At 38.1% G+C, this 25689-nt stretch overlaps 1 protein-coding gene across 1 annotated transcript in view; it reads left to right on the forward strand.

The window, feature by feature from the left end:
• CACHD1 (cache domain containing 1) overlaps positions 1-25689 on the forward strand; it is a 212687-nt gene that overhangs the window by 74232 nt on the left and 112766 nt on the right. Inside the window, exon 2 of the mRNA XM_037136252.2 lies at positions 4248-4310. Within this exon, the coding sequence (XP_036992147.2) occupies positions 4248-4310 (63 nt within the window). The remainder of the gene's footprint in view (positions 1-4247; positions 4311-25689) is intronic.

The following is a 25689-nucleotide window of genomic DNA, read 5'->3' on the forward strand; positions in this document are numbered from 1 at the left end:
GGGTCATGGGATATGCATATAATTAATGTTAGAAGATATGGCCACTTTTCCAAAGTATTAATGAGAGAAAGGTCAGTCTGTCTTCAGATCATAGAACTCAGTTCTCAGGAGCATCAGAATCAGGCGTCTTGTTGTTGTTGATGTTTTCTTTGTATTGTGGAAATAAATTTAACTAACATAGAGGATTTGGTGAAATGTTTCTAGTTAAAAGAACTTTTTAAAACTCCTCACCCATTTTATCTTTTCACTGCGGTAAAACATACTCACTTTTAGTATTTCACGGGAGTGAGAAAGAGTAACCAGCAAAGGTGGGCACTCTCCTGGCCGTTCCTTGGAGGGATTTGCACAGCGAGGGGAGAGTTCAGGCTCCCTCTAGGGAGTCTCAGACCAAGAGTTCAAGTTGCTGGAATTCCTTGGCTCCTCCAGGGAACTGGTGTAAGGGAATGTGACAACTTGGAAATAGAATGCGGGGTACCCACCTACCCATTCCCTAACCTTGTTACTGTGCGTAAATCATCACGAGGACTCAAGAAGCTGATCTTCTGGGATTGTTCATCATTTTCATGTTTCAGGAAAACTTTTCCACTTCCATTTTCCAAGTCCTCTAGTAACCAAGAAACTCTTTACTCCGAAGTCAACAAAATGTCAGCTAGGTATATCATTTGGAATTCTTGGCTCAAATTAAAAACAAAAGCTCCTGGAATCCTGTATTCCATTCCTTTCACAGTTTCATATGACGATAGAAAGTCATTAAATATAAAACTCTTGTCTGGGATTCCTGATTACTCCTGACATTGGTCATATGTGTAAGATTATAGCAGTGCATTGTGTCTTGCTTAAAATGAAATGGAAAGAAAAGCCCAAATCCTTATTATTATTTTTTTTTTGGCGTACATGCGGGCATTAGGGCTCCTAGATTATCTGGACCGAAAAGGTGAGTAGAATAAACTTAGTAGTTTTGCTAAAAGCAATGCCTGTTTTTAACTCCAGACATAGGTTCAGAGCTCAGCACTTGAATTTTTTTTACCTATGACACATTTTCTAACTTTTGAGCCATAGTTTTTAAATCTATAAAATTGGTTTCAGATTGCTGCCCTTCCTACCACATGGGGTTGCTGTGGGGATCAAATGTGACCATTTATGTGACATTATACACTATGAAAGTACTAAACCTAAGCCTTTGAGAGCTGGGCTTAGCGGACCCTGTGTTTTAAGACAGATGAACACCGCCCATTGACCCAGAGCAGCGATTTTCAACCTTTTTCCTCTAATAGCGCCCGACGTAATTACTAAAACTCTGTGGCACACCAAAAATATATGTATTGAACATTTTGCCAATCTGACAAAAAAAATAGGTATAATTTTGATTCAGTCACACCGGATGGCTATTGTGTAGGCTGTTGTCATTATTTTATTTGACAGTCTAAGGGGAAAGAGGTCAGTGCCCCTGACTAAATAGTCAGGTATCGCATGTTTTAAATATTCTTGCTGCACACCAGCTGAAAGTCGCTGCCCTACAGTGCAGAGGAAACTCCCTCTGTACCTTGAGATCTCGTGCACACACACATAAGCCTGAACTTTTAACCTTGCACCAGACGCCACTGGCCGACCTGCTTAGTTATGAGTTACTTGTCTAGATTCTTCTGGTTTCTCACTAACACCCCTTCCCACAGGGGAAAGGAGACGGGCAAAAATTTTTGCTTTGGTGAGAGCCCCAAACTATTACAGGTCATTTTTCACTTCTGGGGGAGGGAGGAGTTACAGGGCTGCATAAATGAGGCAGTCAGCATCACTACTGCTCATCTCTAGAACTTCTTTCTTGCTTTAAATTTTTCTTCCACCTGCCCACATTTATTAGGTGTAGAGAATATAGAAATGCTTATAAGCCATAAAAAGATGCACATATAGGAGTTTTAGCAATCATTGTTTACCAATGTTAGGGTAATAAATGAGTAAATAAGGACTGGAACAGCTGCACAAAATACTCCCCCCGCCCATGTGTATTCCTTATTACTGCTGAGAAATTCATCATTCTTTTAACATCAGAACATCACCGCCAGAAATGAAATCAGGAATTAAGCACACTCATTACGAACTGGAGATGCTTACAGGAATTAGGTTAATTTTTAATAAGTGTTTTCTTGGTACTGAGCAGGTTTTAAAAATCAAATTCTCTAAAAATACAGAATGTGGTCTGGGAATGTGCATGCCAGTGATATTGACCCGGCCTCTAAAAGCATCATTAGGTGTTTCCCAGAAAACTGGGAACTTAGAGTTGTGGGAATGGAAGTGTACAGGTTCATAATCCCTTTCCTGAAATAAGATTTGTTTTAGGATTCAGAATGCTTCTTAATAATAAAACACCCCCAGTAAGATCTGGAGCAGAACCCTATAATCAAATGCATTAATACTTTTGCATCAAAGTGAATGAATGCTCACACTAAATGGTTTGATGAAAACTATAAATACACATCCGTTGAAGTTAGGATTTAATGCCAAACAAGTTCAGGTCATGTCATATTTTACTAACAAATGTGTCCCGCAAAGCTTTTGATTTTCAGTGTCTGTTGAATTTGGGAATTCACAGAAGGGATGGTCGGTCTGCTTTATGTTTGGGTATTCGCTCCTGACCAGAGTGCTTTTTATATGGGCAGGTAGCAAATTCTTATGAGACAAGAGAGTCAGGAACACCGTCTGTGGAGCCACACTGCCTGGGTTCCAATGTTAGCCCTGCCAAGTGACTTTGGGTAAATTGTCTAACTTTCCAGGGTCTTATTTTTTTTCATTTGGGGAGCTGCAGTCATTTTCTTATAAAGATTGAATAACGTTTGCATGCAAAGCACGATGTATGTATTGCATTAGGCACTCAATAAATATGCATCAGTTTCTTCATCTCTATGATAGAGATAATAACAATGCCTGTCACAAACATGTTTTATGAAACTTAAGTAAATAGGTATAATGTGCTTAGACTAGTGCCTGCCCATCATCAGCATTCATTAATAGTAGCCAATAGCACTGTTATCATCCTCACTACTAAAAGTTTGTACCTTTCCTATCAGAGTCATTTTTAGGAAAGAGAGAGAAAATAAATATCTGTTGAATGAATGAGTGGAGCAAAACAATTATAATTCATAGTTAGAATTTTTTAGGCTATAATTCCGTCCTATTCCATTTCAGTTCTTTCCAAGGTTGTTTGCTTCCTGCCTCCCCAACACCACCCCCTAGCACCTCGGTCTTCCTCCATTTGCGCCATACTTGATGAACTTGGCACTTGACTTCCTCATCACAACCATGCAGGTGTGGTAGGCTGTCTGGGAAGCTGTCCCAGATGCTGACAAACCCTTGGCAGGAAGGGAGAAAGGCAAAGGGGAATTTTTGGCTGATATCTCCAGGTCTGACTCCTTACTCATCTGGAGAGTTCCAGAGATATCTTTAAAGTTTTAGGATAAATGATGAGGCTGCTGCTCCTTTTTTTTTTGGTGCCTCTACCAGATACATATCTTAGATTCTCATTTTTTCTTTTGTTGTACGTTAATCTCTTGTGATTACTTAGTAATGACAGGTTTTGATAAAGTCCTTAGTCTACATTTTAAATGCAGGCGATGTACGGAGGAGTGGGGACCAGCTAGTGAAAGAATGTGTGCTTGTGTGTCCTGGTGTGGACTAATGTCTTGGCACGGCGGCCATATTTCCTGGCGTGTAAGCACTTGGGTCTTCTCTTAAGGCCGCGTGTAGTTGGCAAGCCCTGTTCTGTTACTCTCCCGAGGGGGTGCTTAGATAGCGAAGGTGATGGATAATACTGGGTAGGTACTGGTTGTACAGGGACATGAGAGACTATGGAAAGAATCCTTTTGAAAGAACTTTATTACATTGGATGTTAGTGTCTGTAAACAATTACAGCATTCAGGGAGTGCAGGATTTAAATGAGAAACACAACTTTGTCAGATTATACTGGTCGGATAAAATGGCATGGGCTCCGGAAATCTATAATTAAATGTAGTTTTGAAAATGAAAAATACGTTATAACATCTGGTTTATTTCACTACAGAGGAGCCTGGGTATTGCTTATGTAAGTCTGATTGACTTTGGCTGATATTTAGATTTCTCTGTGAAAAATAACTATTTCAGTTAAATTTTTGGTGCTTGACTCTATTTATGGTGTAAACAAATTATTCACACACACTCGTATAGAAATTGGCTGTTATTTAGAAAATCTAATGCGTGTTCATTTTCTTTTGTTGCAGCGAATATTCAACTCCTTTGTTTACACTGAGAAAATCTCAAATGGAGAAAGTGAAGTGCAGCAGGTAAGAGGTCATTTCGTACTTGACATTCTGTCTTGGCCTTTGGATGTGGCTCCGTTACTCTTTACACACAGTCTCCATGAGGGGTTTCCTGTTCTCTGAATATGAACTCGTAGACATCCAAAACATAATGGCAACAGCCTCACACTTCAGATTCTTGCAGGCAGTTGAAATAATAGTTACGTGGACGGTTCCCTGTTGTATGTTATGTTGGAAATGTAATTGGGTTCCCTTTTGTTGTTTTGGAAATTCCTAAACTACTCATATTTTAAAATATTAGGAAATTATTTCATCGGAGATAGGAAAAAGTGCCCAGGTTTCAGAATCAGACAAGCTGCAGGTCAAACTTTGGTTTTCCTACTTGCTTCGTGACCCCCACTGAGCAAGTGAGCCTTTCTGACCTGCAGGTCCCCAGTCTCGCATAAAAGGAATAGAATATCTGCCCTATGAGATTCTGAGAATTAAATGAAGTGATGTCACATTGAGCGTAAATGAAATCCTTATGTGGAAGGCTTGGCCGTAGAAGCAGCTCAGTAGATACTGGCTTCTTTCATTTTTTTCACTTCTCTTTCCTCTTCTTGTATTCTTCTTTGCTTCTTTCCCTTCATCTCCTTGCAGTGCTCTGTAAGGTCAGAAAGTTCTGAGGACAGATTCTATTCGCTTTATTTATAGCTGGCTTCAAATGGACTGCTTCCCAAATTAAAACATAGTGTTAGTGAACTTCATCATAAATAATTGATCTGCACTTGAAAAGAAGGGTGGTAAAGGGGATTCTGGGTTTTAATTTCAGCTAATCCACCCACTTCATTACACAATGTGACCATCAACTGGTAATTTGATGCTGGGTTGGAAATTTAAGTAATAAACAACACCAGGCTAAAAACCAGAGTGTAGCAGAGTACTTCCACAGAGTAAAGAGATCACTACTATAGGAAAACACATAATAATTTAAACTCTCTGAGATGCTGCCTTTGTTTTATTCATGGAAAACAGCTTGACCTGATCTGAATTTCGGAAGTTTTGCAAGTGTCATTAGAGTGAAGTTATATATAGGATAGTTATTTACAATAAATTCCTGAAGTTTAGTCTTGAAGTTCAGCATTTCCTGTTTATAGACATTAAAATTTTTTAATTTTTTTTTCAGGTTAAACTTACAGGATGTAAGCTGCCATATATTTTTTTTTCTTAGCTTTAGATATTTAAAAATATGGATGACCTGAAATTATAATGAATATGAAATGATTTATTATCTTCATAATTCCTGTGTTATTTTTATTCCAGCAAACTGGAAAGCATTTCCGAATCATGAAATTTAAAAGGGTTTTACAGGGGGAGGGTTTCAGCACAAAGTATGTTTAAGGAAACTTTTGGGGAGACCGATAGCCGCTTTAACGTGGTTAAAGAAACTGATCCAGGGATATCAGCTTTGCTTCTTTCTCTTAAGTAACAGATACAAGTTCTTCCTTCAGCTGTTCTCACGTGTGCAAGTTGTTTTGTTTTCTTGTACCGATGTCATTGCTTTATTTAACTGTGAACAAGTTTGGAAGTGTTCAGTGGTGATCTTTTTAAAATTATAGCAGCTGATTGAGCACTTATGGAACACTGGTGCTAGGCAATTTCAGTTTATTATCACATTGATTTTCCTGAATAACTTTGTAGGAAAGATATTATCCTTATTACAGATGAGGGAACTGAAACTCCAACAGACAAGTTACCTCTAGCCTCAGGACTGTTAAGTAAGCTAGTTCTCTATTTTTCTTTTAACAGAATTTATTTTAACAATTTGTGTTTTCATCCAAAATAGGAATCTCTTCTAACTCTTGTTTTTGTCTGAATAATTCAAATGAATGAGAATTACCCATATACTCAGTACTGTCTCTCCTCTCTCTGAACATCCAAAGAGTTCTCTCTGATAATGACCTGGAGTGTACGTCTGTCTCCGGTCTGTCCAGTGTGTCTGTCCTCTGAAAGAGCCCTGAACAAACGGACCCTATGCCTCTTCTGCATCCAGTACTTGGAGACAATTACGTCATTACCATTATCATTTAGCCTAAATTTGAAAGTACTCAGAGGCTACTCATAGACACAGAGAGGGACTGGTGGTTATCAGAGGGAGGGATGTTAGGACGATGGGCATAGGAGGTGAAGGGATTAAGAAATAGAAATCAGTAGTTATGAAATAGTCACAGAGATATAAGTAAACCATAGGGAATATGGTTAATAATGTTGTGATAACTGCATATGGTGCCTACTGGATATATCAAGGGGAAATACTATGTAAAGTATCAGTGTATGATACTGGATGTATTGAGGGGAATACTATGTAAAGTATCAATATATGATTGTCTAACCACAAATCTGTACACCTGAAACCAATTCAAAATGAAATTGGAAGAAGAAAAAAGAAAGAAAATCCTGAGGTCCTAAATAATTTCTTCTTCTTTGACATGACTTTCCTTTCAGTTCTGTGGTCACTGAAACAATTAACGGTAATAAAGCTGACATCTGCATAGGTACCGAACACTTTGCTATCACTTCACTGCAATACTCCTGGGGGTGGAATTGGACAGGAGTTATGCCCCTTTTGTAGTGAGCAAACAGAAACCCCTAATATCTTGCTTGACTTGATTAATAACTGCCCAGGAGCTCTGGACGCTGCGATGCCGGACAGTACCTGGGATGAAATCTTTAGGGAAATGCTTATCCCTGTGTTCGTTGCTAAATAACAGGCCCCCATCCAAGTCACTCACTCTCGCACACCTTCATCTCCTTTGAATTTCAGAATAATTCTGTAAGAGGTGCAGTTACTCTGTAATTTAGAAAGGTCAGGGAGTCCTAGCTAATATGTAATTAAGCTGGCTTTTTTTTAATTGTAAGTTTTTTTAAACACGTGAAGAGTATATAAAACGTATACATAGAGAGTAAAGAAATCAAAATGAATATTTCAACCTGATACCCATCTAAAGAAATACAGCATAACCACGAGTAGAAAGGCCTGTGTCACCCTCCCAGAGGGTATCTCCCTCCTTCCTTAAATAATTGCACAGTTTGACTATTTTTATTCCTTATATCCTTATATAAACTTTAAGTATATTGTTTATATTCATGTATCTTACTACTTTCTCACTCAGTGTTATGTTCCTTAGAATCACCTGTGTTGAGATCTGTACGGTGTATTTGTTTTCAATTCTTTATGCTATTTCATTAAACCCAGTATAGGTATACATTTTTTATTGATGATATTTGGCTGTTCTAGTGTTTTGATTTTTTTTAACTTTTGTTCCTATCTTTTGGTGCATAGGTGAAGTAGAGTAATTCTTTTAATTGAAGGAACATTTTTATCCCTGGCCTCTGCCAGTGAAGTGGTGGTAGTGGTGGTGGTGGGTATATCTGCACAGATTCCAAATGCCCGAGGTGGGGAGAAGGGCTGTAGCTCGGGTGGAGAACCCCTCCTGGAACAGAACTGGCCACCTCCCTGCAGGCAGTGTGTTAGGAACGTGCTGCTCGTTATCCACTTCAGTACTTCGTATGACGGATTTTTCATCTTTTATCAGTTTGGGGTGTTTGAAATGGTATCTAATGAGTTTCATTTGTTTTACTCTGATTACGAATGAGGTTGAAATGACTTTTTGCATATTTATGATACATTTTTAGGTATTTCGTCTCCTGTCAAATGTCTACTAATGTCTTTTGTCCATTTTTTAAGTTGGGTTGCTTGTTTAGTTTAGAGTTGAAAAATTCTATACATATTCTACATCAGTGCTGTCCAAGAGAATTTTCTGAGGCGATTAGTTCCATATCGGTGCTAACTGACCAGCTACTAGCCATATGTGGCTTCTGGGCACCCAATGTGTGGATAGAGCTACTGAGTGATTGAATTTTAATTTTATTAAATTTTCAGCCACACATGGCCAGTGGTTATCATATAAGATTCCCTTGTAGATTTGTTTCATAAATATATTCTCCTAATTTGTGCTTTTCCTTTCACTTTCCTTATGATACCTTTTAAAAGAATACATATTTAATTTTCATAGTTTTTAAAATCAGTCTTTTCCTTTTTGTTTTCTGCTTTTTATGTTTTGTTAAAGAAATTCTTTCGTACTCCAAAGATATAAAGATGTTCTCCTGCCTTGTCTTCTAAAACTTTTTGCCTTTCTCATTTAAGACTTTTATCCACTTGAAATTGATTTTGGCATTGGATGTGAAGTAGGTATCTAATTTCTCATTTTTCCCCCATATGTATTTCCAAATGTCCTAGCACTATCTGTTGAACAATCTATCTTTTCCCCTGACTTGTTTTCAGTGTGTTTTCTGTCATTAGTTTTAAGTTTCCACATATGTGCGAGTTTGACTTGGTTCTGTTGGTGAATTTTCTCACTGTGCTGGTACCATATGTCTGGTAGGGTGATCCACCCCTTCACTATTTTTCTTGAGAGTATGTGTAGTTCTTTGTTCTTACATAAGAATTTTCAGCCACTTGCTCTTACATATGAATTTTAGAATGTTTGTCTAATTGTGAAAAAAATCCTATTGGGATTTTAATTGGCTTTATAATGAATCTATAGATCAATTTGAAGGTAATATCTTTACTAACATGTATAGCTCTCATGTACTTAGTAATTCTACTATGCTATGCCTTTCAGCTTGGTTTTGTAATATGTTCACAAAAAATTGAAAATCCATGCATGTGGGATTTATTTCTAGATATTCTGGTTCATATTGTAAACAATAGCTTTAAAAATTACAGTTTTCTAATTGTTGCCATTTGTGTTTTATGTATATATTTTACATGTAGTTATCTTCTGAAGCTATCATATTAGTTCTAATAATTTACCTGCAGATTCCTTTGGATTTTCTGTGTACATAGTCACATAATCATATAAGACAGTTTTGAGTCTCTCTTTTAATTCTCACACCTTTTATTGCTTTCCTGTGTCTTGCTACACTGACCTCCAGAAAAGTATTGCATAGGTACGGTGACAGTGGTCACAAAATGGTATCTATTATGTTTATTGTTTAGTTTTAGGTATATTTTAGTTTTGATGATCATTGCTTTGATCTGTTATTTAGAAGTATGTTTTAAAATTTCCAGATATCTGTGCAGTCTTTCTAGTTAAGCTTTCTGTCCTCTCTATACTCTCCCAGCATACTGAACTCTTTGGTTTGCAGGTCTGTGCAGAGTCTTCTGTTGGGTTGGCTGAAAAGTTCGTTTGTTTTTTTTCTTTTTTTTTAAAAGATTTTATTTACTTTATCTTTAGAGGGGAAGGGAAGGAGAGGGGGGGGAAACATCAATGTACGGTTGCCTTTCGTGCGTCCCCTGCTGGGAACTGGCCTACAGGGAACCTGTCTGCAACCCCAGTATGTGCCCTGTCTGGGAACCGAACCGCGATCCTGTGGTTCGCAGGCCCGCGCTCAATTCACTGAGCTACACCAGCCAGGGCTCGTTTGTTTTTTTTTCCATACAATGACTCTAGTAGCACTTAGTTGTCTTGAACTTCATTGGAAACAGTTTTGTTAGACAGTATCGTGACAACTGTCATATCAGTGTGCATTTGAAAAAACATCAAAATTGGTAAATTTTGGTGTAGCCATTTTAATATAGAAGATAGAAGAAAATTTGCAACATTTTTGGCATATTATGCTTTATTATTTCAAGAAAAGTAAAAACACAACTAAAATTCATAAAAGCATTTGTGCAGAATATGGAGAAGGTGCTATGAATGGTCAAATGTGCCACAAGTGGTTTGTGAAGTTTTGTGCAGGAGATTTCTCCCCAGATTATGTTGTATACTTTGGTGGACCAGTCGAAGTTGATAGTGATCAAATGAAGACTTGAATTGAGAACAATCAACATTATACCCCTTGGAAAGTAGTCAATATACTCAAAATATCCAAATCAATAAAGTTATTTGTGGAAGTGAAAAATGTGTCTTTCATTTTACAGAAGAAAATAAATGAATTGTGTGGCCCACCCAGTATCAGATTTTTCCATCCTGGCCGAGCCCTAAACTTCATCTCCTTTCCTGGTGCCCTGTGCGGTCCCTCAAGGCCTCCAGATCGTGCACACATTGTCAGGGTGCAAGCAGGGCTTGGCACTGTTTTATTTCCCAGATTTCTGGCTCTCCCCTTGTTTGGGAACTCAGTGTCTCTAACAGTGATTTTGGTTTTCATTCAGGACACTGGCTTCTTAACAATTATAAGAATAATTACAACTGTGTATGCAATTTGTTTGATAAGCCAAAAAGAGACTAGTTAATCAAAGTAGATTGTTGACCTTTGTGCTCTTAATTTTAGTTCACAATCTTTAGTTGAAAATATTGCGCTTATTTATGCGTGTTTTTTGATGTTTTGTAGTCTGTGGAATCCTGACTTGAGATTCTTATCCATCATTTCTCATTTGGGGTAATGAAAACTAGAGCCCCATGGGTTCTTACCCTCCTCCTCCTTACTAATCAAATCTTATTGAGAGTTGGATCTGACTGGTGCATTCTATATAACTTGGCATTAAATCTAACATGTTGTTTATATCTTCTGGTTAGAGGAGCAAAGTAATTAAAACTAATAAAAAACATTTTGGAATTCTTGACTCTTACCACAAAACTCTCTATGGTATAGACTTTTCTTTGCTTTTTCTCATTATTTCTTTTAAATTAACCTTCAGAATGTGGTTCAGAATTGCTTAACAGTGTGTTTTGAATCTTTAATTAGTTCAGTATATGTAGGGTGCTGCCAAAAAACTATGGCAACAGCCTCAGGAAAATACAAATCCCATGCACACATTCTTGTGCGGAACGCCTCCCATAGACTCCATTTTCCAGGACTTTGAGAAATTAAGTTGTGTGAGCACGTGAAAGCATTATATGAAATTGAACCTGAATCAAGAAAAATAAATGTTTGATCAAGCGCTCCAGAAGATAGCAAAACACAGTCCATGAAAAAAGCAGCAGAGAGGAAACAAAAGGAGAAAGAGTCTCTAGAGACCCTTGATTGGATCCCCAAAGGAGCCAGTCACCGTGGACATACTACTTCAAGAGCTTGCTCTAACTTTTTCTGAAATGCTCTAGTAATTTTTTATTCAATGAAATGGCAAGCATATTTTTATAATTAATGCAGTATTTCATAAAGTATTGATTGTTGGCAGCAGCTAATTTTAGAAGACATCAATCAGAATGCTTTTGAAATGGGCAAGTTGGTAAAAAGAACTGTTATGCAAACTTGGTTTCATTAGTTTTGTTTGTTTCTGTCTCACAGAAACTTGTGTTTTTTATTATTTGCTTTCTTGTATTTTTAAGTTAATTTTGTTCTTTTTCTTCTTAAATTGGAAAATTAGGTTACTGATTTTTATACCCTTTTATCAAATACAAGAATTCAAAGTTCTAAACTTTCCTCTATGCATGGCTTTATACATTCCACAAAATTTGATGTATATTTTTTCATTATTATTGCTCTTTAAATATTTTCTAATTTCTCTTGTGATTTCTTCTTGTACCCATGTATTACTTTGAAGTGTGTTGTGTAGTTTCCAAAACATTTGAGGTCTTCTCAAATATTGTTATATAACTCTGTGATTTATATCCTTAATTTTTTTAAAACTTGGGCTTTTGACCCAGCATATGCTCTATCTTGGTGAATGACATCGTTAGACCTTCCTGATGAGTTACTTTTAATGTTATGAAATGTCATTCTTTATCTCTGGTGGTAATGCTCTTTTCCTTGAACTCTATTTTACCTGATATTTATATAATCCTCCAATCTTTGTTTGCTTTCTCTTTGTAAGCTTATACTCAATATGTCTATTACTAAAAGTGTGTTTCTTTACATAGAATATAGTTGAGACATTTCAAAAGCTATTTTGACAATTTCTGTCTAGAAATTGGGATTAGTCAATTAATATTGTTTGTGTCAACAATTTTATTGTTTTTCATTTTCCCTCTGTTTTTTGTTTCTTGGTTTCACCTTCCCCTACCCTCTTACAGATTTTTGAATATTAAAAAAAAAATCATGTCAATATATTTTATTTTTAGCTATATTTCTTTACATATTTTAAACGTATACTCTAGAAATTATAATATATACCCTTATTTCAGTCTGTTTACAGTTAATATTTTATCACTATGTAAAATATAGAATCCTCAAAACCTTAAAGGTTCATTTCTCTATAACTATTCATTTTCCTAAGGTTATTGTATCTGTTACATCTACAAATGTTACAAACTGCACACAAGTGTTATTGTTTTTGCTTCCAATTGTCATATGAATTTCATAAATTAAACTAATTAAAAGAAAAATTCTATATATTTACGATTTCCAGTGCTTAACCACTTCGTTCTAAAAGTACTAGCTGGTAATGAATCTGAAGAATTCCTTTAATATTCCAATTGTCATATGAATTTCATAAATTAAACTAATTAAAAGAAAAATTCTATATATTTACGATTTCCAGTGCTTAACCACTTCGTTCTAAAAGTACCAGCTGGTAATGAATCTGAAGAATTCCTTTAATATTTACTTGTGCAGATTTCCTGGTGACAAATTGTGTTAGTTTTGTTGTTTTTAATAATTATTTTATTGTTCTTCAATTACAGTTGTCTGCATTTTCCCCCAACCACTCCTCCCCCCTTACTCCTCCCCCCCAACCCTTGCCAAACCCACCTTTCTCCCCTTGCTTCCATCCTCCCCCCTCAGTTTTGTCCATGTGTCCCTCATAGTAAGTAGTTCGTGAAAACCCTTCCCCTCACTATTCCCTCCCCCCACCCCTCTGGTTACTGTCAGATTGTTCTTAGTTTCAATGTCTCTGGTTATATTTTTCTTACTTTTTAATTTTGTTGATTATGTTCCAGTTAAAGGTAAGATCATATGGTATTTCTCCCTCACCATCTAGCTTATTTCACTTAGCATAATACAATCACAAAGGATAGGAGCTCCTTCTTTCTTTCTGCTGCATAGTATTCCATTGTGCAAATGTAACAAGTTTTTTGATCCATTCATTTGCTGATGAGCACCTAGGTTGCTTCCAGCACTTGGCTATTGTAAACTGTGCTGCTATGAACATTGGGGTACATAGGTTCTTTTGGGTTGGTGTTTCAGGGCTCTTAGGGTATAATCCCAGAGGTGGAATTGCTGGGTCAAAAGGCAGTTCCATTTTTAGTTTTCTGAGGAAATTCTGTACTGTTATCCACAGTGTCTGTACCAGTCTGTATTCCCACCAACAGTGCAGTAAGGTTCCCTTTTTTCCCCATCCTCTCCAACACTTGTTTGTTGATTCGTTTATGTTGGCCATTCCGACTGGTGTGAGGTGGTATCTCATTGTGGTTTTAATTTGCATCTCTCTGATGGCTAGTGATGCTGAGCATCTTTTCATATGTCTCTGAGCCCTCTGTATGTCCTCAGAGAAGTGTCTGTTCAAGTCTTTTGCCCATTTTTTAATCTGGTTTTGTGTCTTTCTGGAATGGAGTCATGTGAGTTCTTTATATATTTTGGAGATCAAACCTTTGTCCAAGGTATCATTGGCAAATATGTATTCCCATATAGGTGGTTCTCTCTTTATTTTATTGCTGTTTTCTTTGGCCATGCAGAAGCTTTTTAATTTGATGAGGTCCTGTTGTTTTATTCTTTACTTTATGTTCCTTGCAGTAGGGGACATATCCATGAGGATGTTGCTATGTGGAATGTCTGAGATTTTCCTGCCTTTGTTCTCCTCTAGGACTTTTATGGTGTCATGGCTTATATTTCAGTGTTTTATCCACTTGGAATTTATTTTTTTGTATGGTGTAAGTCGGTGATCAAATTTCATTTTTTTGCATGTAGCTGTCCAGATCTCCCAACACCATTTTTCAAAGAGGCTGTTTTACTCCATTTTATGCTTCTCCCCTCTTTGTCAAATATTAATTGACCATAGAGACTTGGGTTTATTTCTGGGCTCTCTATCCTGTTTCATTGATCTGTGTGTTTGTTCTTATGCCAGTACCAGGCTGTTTTGATTATAGTGGTGTTGTAATACAGTTTAATGTCAGATACTGTGATCCCTCCTACTTTGTTCTTCTTTCTCAAAATTGCTGCAGCTATTTGAGGCCATTTATGATTCCATATAGATATCTGAAATGTTTGTTCTATAACCGTGAAATATGTCATTGGCACTTCAATAGAGATTGCATTGAATTTGTAAATAGCTTAGGGTAGTATGGACATTTTGATGATGTTACTTCTTCTAATCTATGAGCATGGCACATGGTTCCATTCGTTTGTGTCTTCCTTAATTTATTTCTTCAGGGCTGTGTAGTTTTCTGAGTACAGGTCTTTTACCTCCTTGGTTAGGTTTATTCCTAGGTACTTTATTTTTCTTGTTGCTACATCAAATGGGATTTTTTCCTGATTTCTGTTTTCGATATTTCATTGTTGGTGTACAAAAATGCCTTTGATTTCTGAATATTGATTTTGGATCCAACTGTTTTGCCAAATTCACTTATTAGGTCGAGTAGCTTTTTCCTGGAGTCTGTAGGATTTTTTATGTACATGATCATGTCATCTGCAAACAATGACAGTTTTGCTTCTTCCTTTCCAATTTGGATGCCTTTTATTTCCTTTTTTTGTCTGATCGCTGTGGCTAAAACTTCCAATGCTATGTTGAATAGAAGTGGTGAAAGTGGTGAAACCTTGTCTCGTTCCTGATCTTAGTGGAAAATCTCTTTTAAGTTTTTGCCCATTGAGTATGATGTTGTCTGTAGGTCTCTCTTATTATGTTGAGGAATGCTCCCTCTATTCCCACTTTGCTGAGTGTTTTTATCATAAATGGGTTCCGTATCTTATCAGATATTTTTTCCACATCTATGGATATGATCATGTGATTTTTGGCTTTGCTTTTGTTTATGTGATGTATTACATTTATTGATTTTCCAATATTGTACCATCCTTGCATCCCTGGAATGAATCCCACTTGATCATGGTGTATGATCTTTTTAACATATTGCTGGATGCGGTTTGCCAATATTTTATTGAGGATTTTAGCATTTATGTTCATCAGCAATATTGGCCTGAAGTTTTCTTTCTTTGTTGTGTCTTTATCTGGTTTTGGGATTAGGATGATCATACTAAGAGTTTGGGAAGACCCCCAAGTCTTCCATCTTCTTGAATTTTTTGGAATATCCGTGAAGGATAGGGGTTAGCTCTTCCTTAAATGCTTTGTAAATTCTCCTGTGAAACCGTCTGGTCCAGGGCTGTTGTGTGTTGGAAGCTTGATTTACTGCTTCAGTTTCATCAGGTGTTATTGGTCTGTTCAGGCTTCCTGCTGCTTCTTCACTCAATTTTGGAAGATTATATTTTTCTAGAAATTTGTCCATTTCCCCTAAGTTTTCAAATTTCTTGGCATATAGTTCTTCGTAGTAATTCCTTACAATCCTTTGTATTTCTGTGATACCGGTTGTAATCTCTCTTTTATTTCTAATTGTGCTTATTTGGATCCTGTCTTTTTTTTTTCTTGATGAGCCTGCTTAATGGCTTGTCAATTTTGTTTATCTTTTCAAAGAACCAGCTCCTGGATTTATAGATCCTTAGAATTGTGCTTTTACTCTCTATGTCATTTAATTCTGTTCTGATCTTGGTTATTTCCTTCCTTCTACTTGGTCTGGGCTATCTTTGTTGTTGTTCCTCTAGTTCTTGTAGGTGTAGGATTAGGTTATTTATTTGAAATGTTTCTATCTTTTTTAGGTAGGCCTGTATTGCTATGAACTTCCCTCTCAGGACTGCCTTCCCTGTGTCCCATAAGTTTTGGTTTATTATGAGTTCATGTTCATTTTCATTTGTTTCCAGACACTTTTTGATTTCTTCTTGATCTCATTCTTGACCCATTCATTGTTTAATAGCATGCTATTCGGTCTCCATGATTGTGAGGGTTTGGGGATTTTTTCCCTTAAGGTTGGTTTTTAGTTTCAGTCCCTTGTAGATGGAGAAAATGCTTGATATAATTTCAATTTTCTTGAATTTGTTGAGGCTTGTTTTGTGTCCTGTGATGTGGTCTGTCTTTGAAAATGTTCCATGTGCATTTGAAAAAAATGTGTATTTTGCTTCTCTGGGTTGAAGGGCTCTGTATATATCAGTTAAGCCCATTTCATCTAGGGAGTTGTTCAGTGCCACAATATCTTCATTGATATTTTATTTGGAATATCTGTCCATTTTTGACAGTGGGGTGTTAAAATCCCCTACTATAATTGTGTTGCTGTTAATTTCTTTCTTGAAGTCCTCCAAGATTTTCTTTATGTATTTGGGTGCTCCTATGTTAGGTACATATATATTTACAATGTTTGTCTTTTTGATGAATTCTTCCCTTGAGTATTGTGAAGTGACCTTCTGGGTCTCTCTTTATGGCTCTTTTTTTGAAGTCTGTTTTGTTTGATATCCATATGGCTACCCCAGCTGTTTTTTTCCTGTCCACTTCCTTGGAATATTTGTTTATAGCCCTTCACTTTCAGTCTGTGTAGGTCTTTTGTTCTGAGGTGGGTCTCTTGTAGGCAGCATATGTATGGATCATGCTTTCTTATCCATTCTGCTATTCTATGTCTTTTGATTGGGGCATTAAATCCACTTACATTTAATGTTATTACTAATATTTACTTATTCATTGCCAATTTTTGTACCTATGTTCCTCCCTCCCTCCCTCTCTCTCTCATGGTTTTTTTCCTGTTCTTAAAGCAGATCCTTTAGCATGTCCTGCAGAGCTGGATTGGAGGAGCTGTATTCTTTGGGGCTTTTTTTGTCTGGGAAGCTTCTTATTTGGCCTTCTATTTTAATTGAGAGCCTTACTGGATAAAGTAGTCTTGATTGCAGGCCTCTGGCTTTCATTACTTGGAGTATTTTTTGCCATTCCTTTCTGGCTTGGAGCATTTCCATTGAGAAGTCAGCTGCTAGTCTTATTGGGACTTCCCTGTATGTTACTTCCTGTTTTTCCCTTGCTGCCTGTAGGATTCTTTGTCTTGGAATTTTGCCATTTTAATTATGATGTGTCTTGAAGTGGGCCTCTTTCATCTTGATTGGGACTCTATGTGTTTCCTAGATTTGTGTGACTTTTTCTCTCATTAAATTAAGGAAATTTTCCATCATTAGTTTTTCAAACAGGTTTTCTTTCTCTTGCTCGACTCCTTCTGGTATTCCTCTTATACAGATATCATTATGTTTTATGTTGTCCTACATTTCTCTTAACCCCTCTTTGTTTTCTGAGTCTCTGTTCCTTTTCTTGCTCTTTCTGGGTGTTTCTGCCTTGTCCTTCAGCTCACTGATCTGATCCTCTGCTTCATCTAGCCTGCTTTTGATTCCTTCCACTGTGTCTTCAATTCATAAATTATATTTTTCATTTTCTCTTGGCCATTGTTGATAGTTTCCCTTTCCTTTTTCATGTTGATACAGTTTGCAGTGAGTTCATTGTAGTTTCCCCTTAGTTTTTGGTAATTCACTGTGAGCTCATTGAGCTTCCTGATAACCATTGCTTTGAACTCAGTATGATAGTTGACTTGCCTCTATTTCATCTAGCATTCTTTCTGAGGCTTCTTCCTTTCCTTTTGTTTGTGGATTGTTTGTCTTCCCATTGTTTGTTTGTATTCAGTTGGAGGGGGAGGGCAAATTGGTTTAATACAGTGGGAATGTATTCTATGGTATTTAAACTACCAACCCATAGAGAAGAGACAGGAAATCTTTTGGATATGTGTAGTATTAACTGTGATATTTCACCCAAGTAACCACTTTTTAGGAAGGGTGGAAAAGAGATGAGAGTCTCGTTATCGGGAGAGTGGGGAAGGATTGTGAGTTGGATCTAGAAGGCAGTGAGCTTGTGGGAGGTCAGATTATGAGGTGAAGTGAGTAAGGGATAAAAAATAGGTGTAGTGTGATCTCAACAGTATTGAAGTTCTGGAAACAGTGAAGTGAAATGAAGTCTGAGAGGGATGCTGTGTAGTATTTACAATTGTATGGAATTGCAGTTACTTACAGTAGTAATGGAGCAACAGTCATGTGACAGAATCTGTGGGATCTGAATAACAAGAATTGGAGGTACAGGACTTACAGTAGTGTGCTATTGGAACACAAGTAAAGCGAAAGATGGAAAATCAAAATACGCTACAAAAGAGAGAACAAAAGAAACCAGTCAAACAATGCAATTTAACACACCAAGCAAAGAAGACTAAACAGAAAGAAAAAATTAAAAAATACTAATAAAATAAAAGATGTAAAAATAATGAAAAACAATAACATTACAAATATACAGTAACTTGCAAGTTCTCTGGAGTTGCAAAGTGAAATTTGTCTCACTGTCTCAGTTGTTGAGATGACCCTTCTTTGGGTCTAACTCTGGTACTTTCAAAGCTCCAGGTTTTATCACCTCACATGTGGGGAATTAAAAAAAAGGAAGAAAGAATTAGGAAGGAAGGAAAGACAGGAAGAAAGAATTGAAAAAAAAAAAGGAAGCCTCTGGCTGGATTTAAACAAGCAAAACCAGCACAGTGGAACTGTGCTGGTCTTCCTGGCTCCAGTAAACTGAGGATGGATTGGTGGGGTTAGTCGAGAGATACCTCTGGGCGGTGGGGTCACGTATGCTCCATCCCAGGGTTGCCAGGCCTGAGCTCTCAGCCTCTGCTGTTGGGGTGAGCCAGGTAGCCACTAGATGGCGGGTTCAGCTGCTGGCAGTCCCTGGGGCTGCGGCCACAATTGCTTGGCCTCCTCCACTAGGGTGGGATTGGCAGTCGCTGGGTGGGGCGTTTGGGTGGGCCCTGTCTCAAGGGCTCCAGGTGTGAGCGCATGGCCTCCGCTGCAGCTGCTCCGGTAACAGGGGCAGCGGGGTCAGGCGCGCTCTGCCCTCTTGTCTGTGGGCTGGGGCATTTTTGCCTCCGCTGGAGTGGGACTGGCGCTGGGCCATGGGTTTTGGTGTGCACTATCTCCGGGGTTTCGGGGGTGAGAGTGCGCAGCCACTACAGGGCAGCTGGACGAGATGGAGGGCGCCTGGGTTGGTGGCGTACCTCCAGGGTCACGGTAGGCTGGGCCCCCACCTGGGGCCAGGGTTAGGTGCGCAGTCGCAGTTCTGGCATAAGAGGTGGGCTCATGGTTGAGGCTCCGGAGGCTTATATTACTTTTTCATGGTATTTTACTCATAAAATGTCTCTATTTTGTCTTTTCTCTTCAAAGATGTTTTGGCTTGAGGTTGAATATTGAATTAACAATTTTTTTTAATGCTGTTCCACTGTGCGCTGGACTACATAGTTTTTTGATGAAAAGTCAGTTCAAGTTCTTACTTTGTCTGCAGTGTCATTACCCCACCCCTACCTCTTGGCAGCTTTCGAGATTTTTCACTATTTCTTTGGTTTTCAACAATTTGGCTATGACTACCTAGACATAGGAGTCTCAGTTTTCATTCTGCTTGGTGTTTGTTGAGCTTTCTGAATCTGTTAATTATGTTTTTCATCATATTTGGGGACTTTTGACCATTATTTTTTTAAGTACTTCTAACTCATTCTGTGTTCTCCTTTTGGGACTTCAATTTATGGAAGCTCTTTTGATATTTTACAGCCAGTTCCTGAGATAATACCCTCTTCTCTTAATATTTTTACCCTCTGACTTATTTTTTCTCTTTTCAATTCAGTGCAAGCATATTTTCCTTTGTATCCTTGAGTAGAGTTATAACTGCATTAGAATCCTGTCTGCTAATTCTAACATCTGTTGAAGCTGATCTCTGTTGATTGTCTTTGGAATTGAGGTTACACTTTGCTTTTGCTGATTATTTTGTTTGTTTTAGTAGGCAATTAACTTATTGGACACAACCTAATAATTTGTGTCTGCATCAGTAGCTCAAATTTCAGCTCAGTTTATTTAGATGTAGTTTACTGTATACATTTATAGTTTAGAGATCTAAGAATTTTTCTGCCTCCAAAGGTGTTTCAAACACTCTATCACTTAAAAAACATTATGGTAGAAGTCTAGTTTTTAAAATTGTTTTTATGAATTATTGATACTGACAGTTCTACATGCAAGATTCAAAGTTTAATGTTTCACATTACCAATTACCATTTACTGGGACAGAGTAAAGGAGAAGCATATTGGTTTTATAAGAAATGGATGCTGTCCCGGTTGTCGTGGTTCAGTGAATTGAGCACCAGCCTGGGAACCAAAATGTTGCCAGTTTGATTCCCACTCAGGGCATATGTTTGGGTTTCAGGCCAGGCCCCCAGTAGGGGGTGCTCGAGAGACAACCACACATTGATGTTTTTCTCCCTCTCTTTCTCTCTTCCTTCCTGTCTCTCTAAAAATAAATAAATAACCTTCTTTTAAAAAAGAAATTGATGCTTATTAGGTGTTAATATTCCAAATTATTCTTTTATGTAAGTATGAATTCGAGCCCCCAGTCATGAGGAATTTGTATGAGTCTGAAGCAGTGGATTAGGAGCCATCTGAAAAGCAAGATCTAAATCCTACACAAAATTATATGCCTTTATGCATAGGAGAAGAGAGATACTCTGTAGCAGAACAATTTACTTGTGGCCTCCACTAAATAGCTCTTTCTTTAAAGAGATTATAACTCTTCTGGTCAAGGTGGTGGCATAGGCAAACTTGGCTCACCTCTTTGAGCAACCACATCAAAATTACAAGTATAGAACAACCATCAGTCAGAACCATCAGAAATCAAGCTGAATAGAAATTTGACAACTACAGATTTAAAGAAACCACATCCATCCAGACTGGTTAGGAGGGGTACAGATGCAGAGCAACCTGGTCTCTCATGTGTGGTGGATAAAAATTCAGGATGGGGTATCTCAGGAGCCCTACACCAGGAGCTCATCCCCACCAGCCCGGGATTGCAGTGCCAGGAAGAGAAGTCCCCACAATATCTGGCTGCAAAAACCGGTGGGGATTGAGTGGGTAGAAGAAACTTCTGGAGCTCCAAGTAGTTCCTCTTAAAGAAGCCACATGGACTCTCCTAATCAGACTCATACCTGTGAGGTCCAGCACTGAGGTAGTAGCTTGAAAGGCACCAGTGGTGTACACGGAGAGACTGAAGTATTTGGCGTCAAGGCAGGCAGAGGCCATTGTCCCTTTTCTGAGCCCTTGGGCTACAGAGCTAGCAGGCTGTTGCCATATTTGAGATTGCATCAACCTGGCTAATACTGTTTGACCTACCTTGGAGGTCCCCAGAAACTCTACCCCATCCAACATAAGGACTCACAGAAGCTGCTTTTTCACATAAATGGTTGGTCTTGGCTCATGCTTCACAACTTCCTAAATCCTATCAAATAAGCAACAACTGGCCTCAGCAAGCCCCAGCACTAGCAGCAGGCAGTCTAGCTTCACATCTTGGCGTTGCCTGGGAGTCTCCAAGCCCATCACAAGTAGCCTTCTCAGATTGCTTTGTAACTCAGGAAGGATAGCCCTGGGCAAAATACAGGTTGGGGCTGCCCTTGGCCAGCACCACCCAGGAAACCCCAGGGCCAGCACACACAGGGGATAGTTACAGACTACTTAGAGCATCACCATCCTGCCCCTGCACAATTGATCCTCCATGGAGGGCAGAGGTTGGAGGTAAGTGATCACAACCAATCTGGCTGGCCTGGGTAAATCCTTCCCACTGATCTGCCAACAGCAACCAAGGCTCAACTATAAGAGGAGTGTGTATTTAGCCCACATGGAGGGTGCACCTTGAATACCCAGCTTGGGTGACAGGGGAGGCTATGCCAATGGACCCTATAAAATACCTACTATATTAGGCCACACTACCAAGACACGGAGTCAAAGTAGCTGTACCTAATACATAGAAACAAATACAGGGAGGCTACCAAAATGAGGAAATAAAGAAACATGGCCCAAATAAAAGAACAGATAAAATCTCCAGAAAAAGAGCTAAATGAAATGGAGATAAGCAATCTATCAGATGCAGAGTTCAAAACATTAGTTATAAGGATGCTCAAGGAACTTAAATGAGGACCTGAGCAGCATTTAAAAACCTAGTCAGAAATGAAGGATTCACTAATTGAGATAACAAACAATTTACAGGGAAACAACAGTAGAGTGGATAAAACCAAGAATCAAATCAATGATTTGGAACATAAGGAAGCAAAAGCAACCCATCAGAACAATAAGAAAAAAAAAGAGGGTAGTCCAAGCAGCCTCTGGGACAACTTTAAGAGGTCCAACATTCACATCATTGGGATGCCAGAAGAGGAAGAGCAAAAAATTGGAAGTCTATTTGAAAAAATAGTGAAAGAAAACTTTCCCAATTTGGTGAATGAAATAAACATACAAGTCTAGGAAGCATAGAGAGTCCCAAACAATTTGGACCCAAAGAGGAACACACCAGGACATATGACTAAAATGCCATGGATTAAAGATAAAAAGAGAATCTTACAAGCACCAAGAGAAAAGCACAGAGTTGCCTACAAAGCAGTTCCCATAAGACCATCAGCCAATTTCTCAACAGAAACCTCCCAGGCAAGAAGGGACTGGCAAGAAGTATTCAAAGTGATGAAAAGGAAGGACCTACAGCCTAGATTACTCTATCCAGCAAAGCTCTCATTTAGAATGGAAGGGCAGATGAAATGCTCCCAAGACAAGATAAAGCTAAAGGAATTCATCATTACCAAGCCATTATTAAGTGAAATGTTATAGGGATTTGTTTAAGAAAAAGATCAAAACTATGAACATTAAAGTGACAATCAACTCTCAGCTATCAACAACTGAATCAAAAAAACAAAAACAAACTAAGCAAACAACCAGAACCAGCAAACAGGAATTGAATCATAGGTATGGGGATTGTTTGGAGGCTTATCAGCTGGAAGGGGGATGGGGGAGGGAGAAATGGTATAGGTATCAAGATACATAATTGGTGGAAACAAAAAAGGGGGATGTTAATAGTATAGGAAATGGAGAATCCAAAGAACTTACACAAATGACCCATGGAATTGACAAAAGGGGATGGGCGGAATTGCTCGAGGAAGGGGGATACCAGGCGAGGGGGGCAAAGGGAAAATATTGGGACAACTGTAACAGCATAATCAATAAAATATACTCTGAAATTTTTGTAAGTAAGTGTGTATGGAAATTTTTAAAAAAGAGATCATGAATAGCAAGCCAGTCTTAAAGTAGCAATTGTTTATGTGCTAATATGTGAAGAATTGATCCTAATTAGCATGATGCTGTAGGATTTTAAAGCTGGAAGGGACCTCAAAGACCATGGGTACAAGGGCAGAAAGGTTAGGAAACTTCCCTCCATTTTTTTTTTTTTTGGACAGCCGCCTTGTAGCTTGGGGTGGAGAATTAAAGAACACTATCTTTCGATTGGAAAATTTGAGCTTCGGACAGGATTGTCATGACTGCTTGACTCTTGGCATGATATTTAACTCTGCGTCTACATCAATTTGATCTATAAAATGTGAAATAGTGTGTTTTGCAAGATTCTTTTAAAGATTATGTGGTTAGCTCAGAGTAGGCTTTCAGTATTTTGTGTTCTGCTTTCAGAATACAAAAATGGTGGTAGAGTGTAAATACAAAGGTACACTAGTGAGATGATTTCTATTTTTAGTCTTGTTATTTAATCCTCTTAAGTAACTTATGCCTGGAAGGAAAGATCTGTAAACTTTTTTAGGAGAATTTCTAAGAGAGAATGATCACAGAAAGGCCCCGGGAAGGACTCATGGGACCTTTAAATAGTCAAGAAATGTGAGACTGGACATGGGATTTGTACTGGCTTTGAGTTTGTGTTTACTCTGTATTTCTACGCCTAGAAACACCCCACTGTAGGAAAGTTTAGGTATGCTATCAAACTATGCACTGGACCACTGGGAGAAAAGGGACAATGATTAGATAAGAGAAGAAGGGGTGGAAGAGCTGAGCACTTCGGAATTTTGTCTTTGACTTCTGGATTTCCATGCTTGGTACTAGTTAGGAAGTTAGTAAATATTTGGGGGGAGGGGACGTCGTGATAGGGAGAAGGACTGGAAATAGTCTTGCATCTCAATATTCATATTTTCGTACCTAGCTGTGTTTTGGTGTTGGCTTGCCACGTGTAACCCGTGTGGTGGTAGCCCGAAGGCTCTCATTTTGTTTGCAATTACCTAGTGAAGTATGTTCAAGGCTCAAACTTGTCCAGACTAGAGGAATCCCGGAGGTGGTGTGGATGGATTCCATTCTTTGCCCTCAACCTTTCCCCATCTATTCCCAGAATATTTGTTTAGGCTGCATCCTGGTTTAGTTTACCCCTTAGCCAAATCTACACTTGGCTCTGTGTTATAAGTATTCATTAAAAGTTTGTTGAATGGGTGAATAAAAGGCACTAAATCTGGAAGAAGGCAAAAGAAAGGTTGCGAGGTATTGAAGCTGCCCAGGTGGGGAATTATAATGAATCAACGAAGGATCAGAGCAAACAAATGACTGTTCTCTCAAACCACAGCCCCAGCAAGTTTAGCTGGTTAGTGTTTAGGTTTCTTGACTGGAAATCAATCCAGGTCTGTTTCAGCTCTTACTGTTCTTGGTCTGGCTCTTCAGGGGATAAGCTAATTTTTACTTCAGAAAACCCTCTTCTTGGACTACCTATCAAATCTTAGGATGCCTGGTTAGCAAGACAGGATGGTAGTCTCTCATTTGGGAAAGATGATACAAGAGGGGATGGGATAGTTGTAATAGTTAAGTAAGTATTTTTTAGTGTTGCCATGTATGTTTTCTCATTTTAGCATCTTAATGATGTAAATAGTGCAGGTTCTATTAACTCATTTTCCCTATGGGAAAACTCAGAGATATATTAAGTAGTTAAGGCCTCGTAGAAACGCTAAAGTGTTTGAGACAGATTTTTAATCCTAGTTTTGTGCTTTCTTTGTTTATATAGTATTGGCTGTGATAATAACTAGCATAATTTATTGAATATATATTACTAATTAATATGTTATTAATTAAGCACTGGCCATAAATCTTTTCTCTTAGCCACATGGTTTGTTTCTGTATATCCTTTCAGCGTTGGCTCAATGTTACCACTCAGTGAAGCCCTCCTTGAGGACCCATTTATAAAATTTGTTTAAAAGTTTTAAATTTTTTAAAAGAGATTTTACTTACTTATTTTAAGAAAGAGGAGAAGGAAGAGAAGCACTGATGTGTGGTTGCCTCTTGCTCGCTCCCAACCGGAGACCTGGCTCACAACCCAGGCACGTGCCCCAACTAGAAATCGCACTGACGAACCTTTGGTTTGCAGATCAACATTCAGTCCACTGAGCCACCCCAGCCAGGGCCCATTTATAATTTTTTTATTGTACCCCTCTTTATTTCATTCTCTTCTGCTTTTTAAAATCTTAAAAATTGTTCATCTAGGACATATATGTGTCTATTTTTTTCATTGTGTATACTTTCTAATAGAATACAGGTTCTGTGAGAG

The sequence above is a fragment of the Artibeus jamaicensis genome, unplaced genomic scaffold (assembly GCF_021234435.1).
Source record: "Artibeus jamaicensis isolate MK-2021 breed Jamaican fruit bat unplaced genomic scaffold, CSHL_Jam_final scaffold_1019, whole genome shotgun sequence".
Lineage (NCBI taxonomy): Eukaryota > Metazoa > Chordata > Mammalia > Chiroptera > Phyllostomidae > Artibeus > Artibeus jamaicensis.